The sequence below is a fragment of the Megascapheus bottae genome, chromosome 15, assembly GCF_031878675.1.
Source record: "Megascapheus bottae isolate mThoBot1 chromosome 15, mThoBot2.hap1, whole genome shotgun sequence".
Lineage (NCBI taxonomy): Eukaryota > Metazoa > Chordata > Mammalia > Rodentia > Geomyidae > Megascapheus > Megascapheus bottae.
This window is the reverse complement of record NC_143523.1, coordinates 28,304,686-28,318,101: the sequence shown is the minus strand read 5'-3', so window position 1 is coordinate 28,318,101 and position 13,416 is coordinate 28,304,686. Positions and strand designations below refer to the sequence as shown.

The window sequence follows — 13,416 nt, the reverse complement described above, 5'->3', positions numbered from 1 at the left end:
TCTTTTTGAATTTTTACTTTTTTGTGGGGGGGTGTGTGTGGGCCTGGGCGTTGTTCCTGAACTCTTCAGCTCAAGGCTACCACCCTACCCCTTGAGCCACACTTTCTGAACTACTTCTTGAACTTGTGCTTTGTAATGTTTATTTCTTCAGAATAATTCAGTTTTGTTTAGAAAAGGAATACATATTAATGTAATAAATACCCAAGGGGAAAATAGTATGAAGCCAGAAACGTATACCACATTGATATTACAACTATGTTACTGACTTTTCCAATTCTAGTATTTTAAGTGATGCTCAAATAATGTTCTCTACTTCTTATGACTGGCTCCTGTATATTACTGTTTTGTTTTTTATTAGTGATATGGAAGAAACATGAAATTTTAAAAATTTCACTCAAGAGGTTGACTCGATTGAGTTCAGTTTAAAGGTAGATCTGAATTAAGAAAAAAAGTCCTTGAGACCCTATTTCCAATTAACCAATAAAAAAGCTGGGCTGGAGGTGTGGCTCAAGTTGTAGAGTCCCAGTCATAAGTAAGCAAGACAAACAAAAGTCAGTGAGACAAGCAAAAGACAGAGTCTGTGAGTTCAAGCCCTTGAACTGGAAAAAGAAAATTTAAAACATTTTTAAAAATCACAGATGAGTAAATTTTTTGGCTTAGTGTGTTTAGTAAATATGCACCTGATTATGATTTTAAAGTATACATGAAAATCAAAGATGTATATAGGAAATGTTTCATTAACTGGTAGTAATTGCTAAATTTAGCTTCATACAATAACATATAAGTAGGAGTGTCAAAACAAGTAACTATAAAAGCGATAGGAGAGGGGCTGGGAGTTTGGCCTAGTGGTAGAATGCTTGCCTAGCATGCTTGAAGACCTGGGTTCGATTCCGCGGTACCACATACTTAGAAAAAAGTCAGAAATGGTGCGGTGGCTCAAGTGGTAGAGCTCTAGCCTTGAGAGAGCCCAAGGACAGTGCTTAAGCCCTGAGTTAAAGCCCCATGACTGGCAAAAAAAAGAGAGAGAGAGAGAGAGAGAGAGAGAGAGAGAAACAAGTAGTAGTACATATGTTTCCTGTTTTTTAAATTTCTGTTGCTTAAGTTGCAAAATATAGAGTGGTTTTTGTTTTTTGTCAGTCATTGGACTTGAACTCAGTCTGGGAAGTGTTTTGTCAGTCATTGGACTTGAACTAAGTGGGTGCGATCCTTTTTGCTTTTTTTTCCCTCAAGGCTACCACTCTGCTACTTTGAGTCACAGTTCTACTTATATTTTCTGCTGGTTAATTGGAGATAAGAGTCTCATGGACTTTCATGCCTGGGTTGGCTTGAACTATGATCCTCAGATCTCAACCTTCTAAGTAGCTAACATTACAGGCATGGGCCACCAGAGCCTGGCTAAATACTCTAATAAATCAAGGTTTCAACAAGTAAACCTCATTCTGTGAAGGTCCAAATTGTAAACTTTAAAAAATTTATGAGCCACAGTCTCAGGAACTATTCTACTCTGTCATGATAGCAAGTAAACAGTCATGTACATTACATGAAGTGATCAACAAGTTTATGTGCTAGTCAAACTTCAAAATAAAACAATATGGAAGTAATGAATCTGTTCTGTCAGCCTTGATGGATGGTGTTAGAAAAACTAGAAAAGTGTAAGAAAGTACAATAATATGGGCCGGGAAAAGTGCTTGCCTAGCATGCATGAATACCTGGGTTCGATTCCTCTGTACCACATACATAGAAAAAAGCTGGAAGTGGTGCTGAGGCTCAAGTGGTAGAGCTCTAGCCTTGAGAAAGTCCAAGGACAGTGCTCAGGCCCTGAGCTCAAGCCCAGGACTGGCACAAAAAAAAAAAAAAAGAAAGTACAATAATATAATGAAAGTTATGATGATTCAATGTGAACTAATACAATTTTCCATACTTCTCATTTGTCTTAAAAATTTGCTTCTTACTGTGTTAGATACTTTTCAGCTATGTAAGAAGAAATGCAGCATGTCATTTGCAGCATGAATAGCTGAACACTATTAACAAGACCTTGTAATGCCTTTGTGTATTCTGAGTCTCTTTTATGTCCGTGTATGCATGTTTTTATTTTAGAATTCTATAAGTGAACTTACTAAATGTTAATATAAAAGTTGTATGTTCATAGAAACTTTAAAATCATATTAAAAGATAGGCCTCCTGAAAGGAAGCACAAAAGTTGGACAAGTAATATACCATTGGTACATACTACTTCATTCATATCTTTTTCTATGTATTTCAGATGTCAAATACAAATCATTTCTTAGCACAGGTAACTATTATAAATGATTCATGAATGGTAGTAATCCCATGATTCAGGTTAGCCTAGACTTGGTTTTGCTTGCTTCCTCATAATCTAATTTGTAAGAAGGGGGGAAAAAGTGTTTTTCTAATTGGTATCACTAAACTAGAATAGTAAATTATAAGGATACAAACCATACCATTTGATATGTAACATAAATAGCCTCAAAGGGGGATGATAGTATGTACATCTACTATTGGGGGGTTAGCCACAGGGGGTATGGAGTGAGGTTTAGTGAACCTGATTGATTGCATCACTAAGGTAAGTATCCTATTTTCCTTAGAAAGAACAGTTGTGTTTTTGTTGGTTTGTTTGTTTGTTGCTAGTCCTGGGCTTGGGGTCAGGGAATGAGCACTGACCTTGGACTTTCTCAAAGCTAGTGCACTACCACTTGAGACACAGCACCCCTTCTGGCTTTTTTCTATGTATGTGGTACTGAGGAATTCTGAAAAGTTTGGTAAAGGTAGTTCATGACATCAGTGCCATAGAAAACCTAGTGTTAGATTTAAACCTTTGCTGGCTTACATTCTCTGCCAGTTTTGGTTCTCTAATAACATTTTTTAATAAGACTATTAGGTGACCATGTGAAAATTGATTTTTTTTTTAACCAGAAAGAGTAAAATCTCAGAATCTCTAGGTACTCACGAGAATGATACATTAGAAGAATGTATCTATGAAGTTTCAAGAATGAGTAAGATTAATTTGTGTCTTCTTTATTAGTATTCAACAGTCTCTCACAGTTTTAGTTCCACGTGTCTGGCCATTTTTGCATCACACTATATCATCAGTTCGAAGAGCAGCATTGGAAACTCTGTTTACATTATTATCAACACAGGATCAGGTAAGAATTGAGCTTATAAGTTAATTTTATAAAATAAACTTGATCATTAGCTCATACTTGCTATATATTCAGAGATCAAAATTCTGGGCTAGAAGTGGCATAGGAACTACAAACATACAGAAATAAATCATGTGGAAAGAAATATTTTAATATTTTGGTTGTGTCCTTAGCACTTGGAATAGTTCTTAACACAAAGGAAGTCCTTGGTAAATACTTGATAAGTAAGCAAGTTTTGTTTGAATAGTCCCTTTCTGTAGGATACCTGTTACTCAACCTTTGCTTCTTTTCTATGATTGACAAGGGAGAATGATTGGCAGAGCCCATTCCAAGTGATTGGCCATTGAATTCCAGGCTGTTGCTTCCTCTGTTCAGATTACTCAATCTTTAAGCTCCTGCTACTTCCAAGAATAGTATACTCAGGAACCACCCACTGAAATGTCTTCATATTTCATTGAAGTAGTATTAGTGTTTTGAGTCCATTAAGTTGAGGAGTCCTTTCCTTGTTTATAAAATACTTTTTAACACTGTGATTCAAAACAAAGCAAAACAACAAAAAAACCCTGTAGGTGGAACAGAATACCTTAGGGAAATATCTGCACGGAACCTAAATTCTTTCAACATTTTATCTATATAATATATTTTACACAGATACTGCAATTTGGACCATTCATCTTTAAAAAGCATCAATTAAAGCCAAGCACAGTGGCTCATGCCTGTAATCCTAGCTACTCAGGAGTCTGAGATCTGCAGATTGCGGTTCAAAAGCCAGTCTGGCACTAAAGACTGTGACACTCTTATTTCCATTTAATCATCAATAGCCTTGAGCTGAAGAGCTCAAGGATAGTGCCCTGAGTTCAAGCCTCATGACTGACCAAAAAAAAAAAAAAAAAATTTAATTTTTTCTTAGACACTCGATACTTGCATGAATAAATGTCTCTTGTGTTCACTAACCATATGTTTCTATGTAAATTGGGAATATTACATGTGCATTTGCTTTAATCTGCAGTGTGCTGTTACATTAGACTTTATGAATAAACATCTATAAATTTCATTTTCCATTTTGATTTTTATCTCATCAGAATCTTTTGCAGAAAAACTTTTGGATCTGCTTTATAATTCTCTTAGATATAAATTAGTATGACAATTAGGACAGACTGATAAGATAGCCATTGTGGGCTACTCATTATTTTCATTTCATATTTACTTCAGTTTTGTAATTCCTACCTAATTTTTTTGCATATATTGATCATATGAAGAAGGCTCATTGTGATATTTCGATATACACACAAAATGTACTTTGATCGTATTTGGTATGATAATAACTTTCTTTTCTGTTTATATACATGCGCATTATGTATTTCTTTTCCTTTCTTTCTTTTGCCAGTCCCACGGTTTAAACTCAGGGCTTGAGCACTGTCCTTGGGTTTTCTCAAGGCTAGAGCTCTACCACTTGAGCCACAGCACCACTTTTTTTTTGTACCTGGTACTGTGGAATTGAACTGGGTCTTTGTGCATACTAAGCAAGTACTCTACCAGTGGGCCCTACTCCCGGCCCTATTTCTAAGTATTCTTAATTTTACTTTTGAAGTCACCAGATCACTTTCTTTCACATGGTTTTTTTTTTCTTTTTGAAATATAGATTATGTAAGAATTTTAGATTTATAGAAAAATTGAGGGCAAGTCCAGAGAATTTTCTATATTCATTCCCTTCCTCCATCCCTCCCTTCCTTCTTTCCTGGGGATTGAACTCAGGGCCTGAGTACTTGGATTTTCCTCAATGCTAGCTCTCCACCACTGGAGCCACAGCATCACTTCTGGCTTTTCTATATATGTGGCAAGCACTCTACCACTAGACCAAACTCCTAGTCTATATACCTTTTTTATTTCTGTTACTATCCGAAAAATTTCTTGTTAATACTTTGCATTCATGTAGAGGTACATTCGTTTTAATTGATGAGTGAATATTGATTATTATTAGCTAAAGTCCATACTTGAGGGCTTACTCTACATCTTGTAGATTTTGTATGTGCACGTGTATGGCACACATGTGCACATGAGCTTGTACACAGGCTCACAAGTCAGTCCTAAGGCTCCCTTAGCTCATTTTTAAATCACTCGTTTCTATTTTATGAGTATACAACAGTTGATTCACCTATTTACCTGCTGGAGGACATCTTGGTTGCTTTTAATTATCTAAATTGCAATGACAATATTTCTGATTCCTTGTTCTTAAGAGTTCTGGATACACAATAGATATTTGGTTGCTTGATTTGGGCAAGTGTTTGAATTGTTGAGAAATTGGTTAGATTGAGATTCTTCATATATGTAAGGAGACATTGGAACCTGCTGTAATTGGAAACATTGGTACACTTGTATATGAAAAGAGTGTGCAAACCTTCTTTCAAATTTAAGAATTTGGGGCCAGGAGTGTTGCCTACTGGTAGACTGTTTGCCTAGCAAGCATAAGGTCCTGGGTTCGATTCCTCAGTACTACATAAGCAAAAAAAGCCAGAAGTTGGACCAGAGTTTGTCCTAGTGGTAGAGTGTTTGCCTAGAATGCACAAAGACCCAGATTCAATTCCCTGGTACCACATACATATCAAAAGCCAGAAGTGGTACTGTGGCTCAAGTGATAGAGCTCTAGCCTTGAGAAAACTGAAGGACAATGCTCAAGCCCCTGAGTTCAAGCCCCAGGACTGGCCAAAAAAAAAAAAAAAAAATTCCCTTATCTTTCAGTGAACTCAAAAGCACAGTTTTTTTAGGTTGGATATTATATAACCCATTACTTTCATTGCCATTTAATCATAGAGCTTAAACACTGATCTTCTAACACAGTAGTGATATCTGATCATTTTCAAGATTTCCCTGACAAAATAGTGATACTTGATGTCACCAAAATGACTTTAAAAAATGATGTTACTTGCTTCTAAGATGGAGGAGAGTTCAACAATCAATAGACTATGAATAGTTCAATAATAAGTAGACTAACAATAGTTGAACCTTTCCACTTCCTCTGTGATTACATACTATGTAATTTCTCCAAACTGTTGAAATGGAGTGGGGTACTTATTGCATCTAAATCTTACCAAAATCTATAGCAGGTGAACTTTTTTGGTAAAAGAATGTAATATTTCCATATAACAGTTATTACTATAATGCTTATTATTATATAATAACATTTATACTTTAAGTGCGCTGACATCTATTTTATTCTGTTTTTAAAATTTGATTCTATTTTTGTTTGCAGAACTCTTCATCTTGGCTCATACCTATCCTGTCTGATATGCTTCGACACATTTTTCAGTTTTGTGTTTTAGAAAGCAGTCAGGAAATTCTGGACCTTATTCACAAGGTACACAGTGAATCTATCTTACTCTTCCAAATAAGTATTAATCTTTTCCTACTTACTATACTGTTAGGGATTTAAAGAAATTAAAAGCTATTCAAAAGTATTTGAAAAGTCTGATGAATATACAAGGTAGGTGTTTTATAGTAAATTTGTGGTTGGCTTCCCCCCCCCCATATCATTTATTAGACAGATGTTTTAAACAAACTCTGAAAGTCTCAATGTAAAAGAAAAGAATGTTGTTTTTTAGTGATTTTGTTATAATCAGTATAACTATGGATCCTTCAAAATATTTTGGGAAATGGACTGGTAATGTAGAGTCTAATTATCATTGCTTTGATATAGCAAGAGCACTCATGTATTGGAATCTTGTAAAAAAAAAAACCACTATTTAATTTATTTAATAGCATTTGTAGGAAGAAATGACAGTATCATACCTGTACAATCCTATTAAGTTGACCTCAGGTCAACAAAGGTAACATTGTTAACAACCTGTGGTATTACTTTTGTGTGTAGGTTTAAGCCAGTTTAATAATACGCATAATAAAAATATTGTATTAAGATCATGAATTAAGGTTTGAACTATTTCTAATTCATCCCAGGATATTACCATTTCTAAATTTAACTCAGTACTGTGAGGAGGTTTTATATCTTGAAGTGTTTGTGGAATATAAGACTAATATTGAAAGAGGTGCTTGTGGTTCATACCTGTAGTCCTAGTTACTTAGGAGACTGAGCTCTAAAGATTGTGGTTTGAAGTTAGCCCATGAAGAAAAGTATGTAAAACTCTTATCTCCAGTAAACTACTCAGAAAAAACTGGAATTGGCACTATGGCTCAAGTGGTAGAAGGCTAGATTTGAACAAAAAGCTCAGGGTCAGAGCCCAGCCCCAGAATAGTCAAAACAAAAAAAATTGAGCCTTATGGTATATAAAAAGTATTTTAAAGCCAGCATGGTGGCTCACTCCTGTAATCCTAACTACTCAGGAGGCTGAGATCTGAGGATCAAGGTTCAAAGCCAGCCTGAGCACAAAAGGACCCAAGACTCTTATCTCCAATTAACCTCTAGAAAATGGGAAGTTGGGCTTGGCTCAAGGGTAGGGCTGTGGCCTTGAGCTAAAGAGTTCAGTGACAGTGCCACTGAGGCCGAGTTGGAGCCCCATGACCCACCAAAAAAAAAGGTTTATGTTTTTTGTGTTTTTTGCCAGTCTGGGCTTGGGCTCAGGGCCTGAGCACTGTCCCTGGATTTTCTAAAGGCTCTAGGGCTCTACCACTTGAGCCACAGCACCACTTCTGGCTTTTTTTTTTTTTTTTGGCTACGTATGTGGTACCGAGGAATCAAACCCGGGTCTTCATGCATGCTAGGCAAGAACTCTACCACTAGGCCAAACTCCCGGCCCCCAAAAAGGTTATTTTAATTGTGGCCAAGAGCATGGCCTAGTGGTAGAGTGCTTGCTTAGTATGCATGAAGCCCTGGTTTGATTCCTCGGGTCCCACATACACAGAAAAAGCCAGAAGTGGTCCTGTAGCTCAAGTGGTAGAGCACTAGCTTTGAGGAAAATCCAAGGACAGTCTTCAGACCCTGAGTCCAAAGCCCCAGGACCAGCAAAAAAAAAAAATTTTTAATTGACTTGGTAAATTGTGACAACTATTGCTTTTATGGGCCTATCTACTTTTCAAAAGTAGATTTTTCATTGTTCCTGAGGCAGGATCACTCTATATGTTTTGCAGGCTAATCCCGGTCCCCAATGGGGAGGGGGGGCGGTGGTCAGTTGTGGTGTTTTAACTTGGCCCTGATCTCCTTTGCTCAAGGCTAATGCTCTACCACACCAAGTCACAATTCAACTTCCAGTTTTCTGGTGGTTAATTGGAGAAAGCAATCTTACAGACACCCAGGTGGCTTTGAACTAGTATCCTTAGATCTCAGCCTCCTGAGTAGCTATGATTACAGGAATAAGCCACCAGCACATGTCCAGGCTAATCCTTTTTGCCAGTCCTGGGGCTTGAACTCGGAACATGGGCACTGTCTTAGGCTTTCTCAAGGCCAACATTCTACCCTTCAGCCACAGTACCACTTCCAGCGTTTTGGGGGGAGGGGGTGTGGTCATGAGGCTTGAACTTTGATCTGGCTACTGTCCCTGAGTTCTTCAGATCAAGGCTACCACCCTACCCCTTGAGCCACAGCCCTACTTCCCATTTTCTAGTGATTAATTGGAGGTAAGAGTCTCATGTTCTTTAGTGTTGGGGCTGGCTTTAAACCATGATCCTTGGATCTCAGCCTCCTGAGTAGCTAGGATTAAAGGTGTGAACCACTACACTTGGCTACCAGCTTTTTTTTTTTGTATATGTGGTATCAAGGAATCAAACACAGGGCTTGGCTTTGTGCAGGGCTTTGTGCATGCTAGTGCTAGGCAAGCACTCTACCACTAGGCCACACTCCCAGCCCCAGTCAGGCTAATTTTGAATACTCAGTTCATGTGTCTTAGCCTCCTGAGTACTTAGGCTATAGGCATATGCTACCATACCCATTTTCCACATTCCTTTGTTTTGAAGAATACATTGCTTTGCATCACTTCATAATGGTATGAGTATATTAACATACCGAAAAACAGCATTTACCCAACCTACTTTGCAGGCTGAGAACTGGACGATCCCAATTTAAGTCCAGGAAAAGCCATTTGTTCTGAACTCTTGAATACCCATTGTAGCTGTAGAAGAGAATGAAACAGGAAGATCATGATTGTAGCTCCCCAGGGTAGAAAAGTTTGTGAGACACATTTCAGGTGAATAAGTTAGATGTTATATATTCTGTCATTCTAGCTACAATGGAACGCCTAAAATAAGTGTTTTTGAGTTCTAAGTTTGTACTTAGAAAGGAGGGCTAGAAATAGATATGACTCAGTGGTAGTGCATCTACCTAGCGGGAATGATGCCTTGAGTTAAAAACAAAGCATAGCATTTTAAAATAAGCCTCTCTATCTAAAATAATCTCTCTTCCTGGGGGCTGGTGGCTTATACCTCTAAGCAACATAGAAGGTTGAGATCTGGGGGTTGTGGTCAGAAGATATTCCAGGCAGAAAAAGTGTATATGAAAGTCTTATCTCTAATTAACCACACATAAAAAGTGTGGAACTGGAGCTGTGGCTCAAATAGTAGAGGGCTAGTCTTGAGCACATAAGACTCAGAACTGGCACCGCCCCCCACCCCACCCCCCCAAAAAAAATCTCTATACTATTTCTCTTTTTTTTTTGTTCTGGTGCTTGAACTCCGTCATGGTGCTTCAAACTCTACCACTTTGACCCACAGTGCATTTCTGGTTTTCTGATAATTTGAGATAAAAGTCTTACAGACTTTCCTGCCCTGGCTAGTTTTGAACCTTGAACCTCAGTCCTCAGATCTCAGCCTTCTGAGTAGCTTCTGGTGCCCAGCTTATTTCCTTTTTTCTTTCTTTAAAAAGACAAAAAATATCGGAGAGAGTTTGGCCTAGTGGTAGAGTGCTTGCCTAGCTTGCACGAAGACTCGGGTTTGATTCCTCAGTACCACATATATAGAAAATGGTGCTGTGGCTCAAGTAGCAGAGCTCTAGCCTTGAGAAAGCCCAAGGACAGTGCTCAGGCTCTGAGCTCAAGCCCAGGGCTGGCTAATAATAATAATAATAATAAATAATGATAATAATTGTTAAAAGTATTTGGTTTTGTTTATTTTTAGTAGGATTAAAGACTGAATTCAGAGCTTGCTAGGCAAGCACCCTTCCACTGAGCTAAATCCCCAACCCAGTACTAGGATTTGTTAAATACTGAAAGTTTTCATTTTGTTTCCCCCTTTTTTGTAGGTTTGGATGGAACTGTTGAACAAGGCATCAGTTCAGTATGTGGTAGCAGCTGCTTGTCCATGGATGGGTGCTTGGCTTTGCTTAATGATGCAGCCGTCTCACTTACCGATTGATTTGAATATGTTGCTAGAAGTAAAAGCTAGAGCCAAGGTAACTGTAGGGGCACAAAATGTATTTGTGTTTGAATATGTTGCTAGAAGTAAAAGCTAGAGCCAAGGTAACTGTAGGGGCACAAAATGTATTTTGTTGTCAACTCATAATTATCATTATCATGTAAGAACCCCATATTTTATTCTTAATCTGATTATTTTCTGTCAAAATTGTAATCTTTTGCCATTAAATTTATGAAAATAGCTATACTGGGATTATAACAATATTTGGTGTTGCCAATTAAATTTTGACTGATTTTTACTTTTTCTTTTTCCGTAGGAAAAAACAAGCGGCAAAGTGCGCCAAGGCCAAAGCCAGAATAAAGAAGTACTTCAGGAGTATATTGCAGGTGCAGACACCGTCATGGAAGACCCAGCCACCAGGGATTTTGTAGTTATGAGAGCCAGAATGATGGCAGCCAAGTGAGTATTCATCCTTGTCAATCATAAATGTAGGTCTAGGCTTAGAAGTTATTTAACTGTAAGATTTTTCTGTCTGTCAGTCTTTCTTCCTTTATACTAGTTATGTTATGGCCTAATTAAAGGTCTGGGAGTTTGGCCTAGTGGTAGAGTGCTTGCCTAGCATGCACAAAGACCTGGGTTTGATTCCTTGGTACCACATACATAGAAAATGCCAGAACTGGCACTGGGGCTCAAAGGGTAGGAGCACTAGACTATAGAAAGCCCAAGCACAGTGCTCAGGCCCTGAGCTCAAGCCCAGAACTGGCAAAAAAAAAGAAAAAGGAAAAATTCAAAGGAATAAGTATTTTAAATTGTTTTAAATGCTAAAAATAAAATTGTTTTAAAACATTTTAATGAGATTATAAAGTTTTCCTTTATAAGAAAATTTATAGCTTCAATAGGGAAAATTTTCCCTGAGGTAATTTTTTTATAGTAACTTATTTTTTCATCATTTTAGGTTGTTAGGAGCACTTTGTTGCTGTATTTGTGATCCAGGTGTAAATATGGTAACCCAAGAAATTAAACCAGCAGAATCCCTTGGCCAGTTACTGCTCTTCCATTTGAACTCCAAATCTGCCTTACAAAGGATTAGTGTTGCTTTGGTCATCTGTGAATGGGCTACTTTACAAAAGGTATGATTATATCCCCAAACTAATAAAGACAAATTAAGTAAAACCAGTTTCTATTAGCTTTTAGTTATGTATATTTTTATAACGGAGAAGTGAATTCTTATAAAAATTTATTTCTAGACACAATTGTCTCCTACTGTAATCCTAGCTACTTAGAAGGAAGCTGAGATCCCAGCGTGGGCAGGAAAATCTCCATGAGACTCATCTTCAGTTAATCACTCAAAAACCAGAAGTGGGCCAGGCACTGGTGACTCACATCTGTAATCCTAGCTATTCAGGAGGTTGAGATCTGAGTATCATGGTTCAAAGCCAGCCCAGGCACGAACGTCCATGAAACTTTTATCTCCAGTTACCCACTAGAAGACCAGAAGTGGCACTGTTGCTCAAGTGGTATATCTTGAGCTAAAGAGCTCAGGAACAGTGTTCAATTCCCAGGTCTAGAGTTCAATTCCTACAATGGACCAAAAAAAAACCCCCCAAAAAAACAAAACAACCCACAAACAACAAAAACAAGAACCCAGAAGTGGCAAGTAGGAAGTAGTGCTATAGCTCAAAGTGGTAAAGTGCTGGACTTGAGCAAAAGACAGTATCCAGTCCCTGAGTTCAAGCCCCACAGCCAACCAAAATGAAAGTTGAGGGGAGAGGGAGGGGTGGGAGAAAGGAAAGGAAGGAATAAAGAAAGAAAAGGAGGGTGGAGTTTGGCCTAGTGGTAGAATGCTTGCCTAGCATTTACAAAGACCCTGGTTTGATTCCTTGGTACTGCATACATAGAAAAAAGGCCAGAAGTGGTGCTGTGGCTCAAGTGGTAGAGCTCTAGCCTTGAGAAAGCCAGAGGACAGTTCTCAGGCCCTGAGTTCAAGCCCCAGGACTAGCGGGGGGGGGGGGTGGAGGGAAAGAGGGAGGGAGGGAGGGAGGGAGAGAGGAAGAGAGAGAGGGAGAGGGAGAGAGAGATATCAATATCAATCTGGGTGCTGGTGGCTCAAGCCTATTATTCTAGCTACTCAGGAGGCTGAGGTCTGAGGATTGCAATTCAAAGCCAGCTCGGGCTGGAAAGTCTGAGCCTCAACTCCCGTTAGCTACCAGAAAACTGGAAGTGAAGCTGTGACTCTGGTAGAGTGTTAGTCTTGAGCAAAAAAGCTCAGGGACAGCCCAGGTTTTGACGTTAAGCCTCACAACTGACAACCAACCAACTAATGAATAGAAGCAGTCTAGAAACTGGATGCTATATATTCAGTTGCTTATTCTTTCCTCTCTGTATCCTTCAAATAGAACATTTTTAGTCCTTTTTGTTTTAGAGCTCTTCTTGTATGGATACTAAGTAGCAAGGGCAGAATTTTTAGTCACAGAATAAAGCAAGGTATGCATCTAAACCCCAGTTTTCATGCTGCCAGATAAACCTGTAACTTCTAGTAAGAAGTATGATTTTCTTTAAGATTTGCTTCTGTAAACCAAAGAAATTTCTTGCTAGTTTTGTTTATTCCATTGACTGGAATTCTGGAAATTTAACTGTCTGCACTTGCTGTGAGAGTTGCTTGTTACTGCCTCTTACCATTTTGTCAAAGCTGTATCTAAAAGTAATTCAGCCATGCTCTATTGCATTTGAGACCCCTGCTTTGCCTCTGGAAAGAAGCAAGTCTCACTGTTTTTTAGTCAGGACTCAATGTGCTGGAGAGGCAGTGATGCTGTGTTTTTGTGCCTCTCAGACTCAGCAGCAAGTGTTGACAGTTCGGTTTCTGGACCCTCACAGAGCTTCTCTGGATTTACTCTGTGAACCCAGGCTGATCACCCAGATCCCACAGAATCTCTCATGGCTCATCACTGAGGCCAGTCCCCCT

The 13,416-nt window shown here is 38.4% G+C and overlaps 1 protein-coding gene across 1 annotated transcript in view; it reads left to right on the top strand.

The window, feature by feature from the left end:
- The window catches only part of Btaf1 (B-TFIID TATA-box binding protein associated factor 1), an 80,497-nt gene that overhangs the window by 31,135 nt on the left and 35,946 nt on the right, over positions 1 to 13,416 (top strand). Inside the window, exons 14-18 of the mRNA XM_090346271.1 lie at positions 3,044 to 3,164; positions 6,412 to 6,516; positions 10,342 to 10,491; positions 10,771 to 10,913; positions 11,410 to 11,584. Of these exons, the coding sequence (XP_090202397.1) occupies positions 3,044 to 3,164; positions 6,412 to 6,516; positions 10,342 to 10,491; positions 10,771 to 10,913; positions 11,410 to 11,584 (694 nt within the window). The remainder of the gene's footprint in view (positions 1 to 3,043; positions 3,165 to 6,411; positions 6,517 to 10,341; positions 10,492 to 10,770; positions 10,914 to 11,409; positions 11,585 to 13,416) is intronic.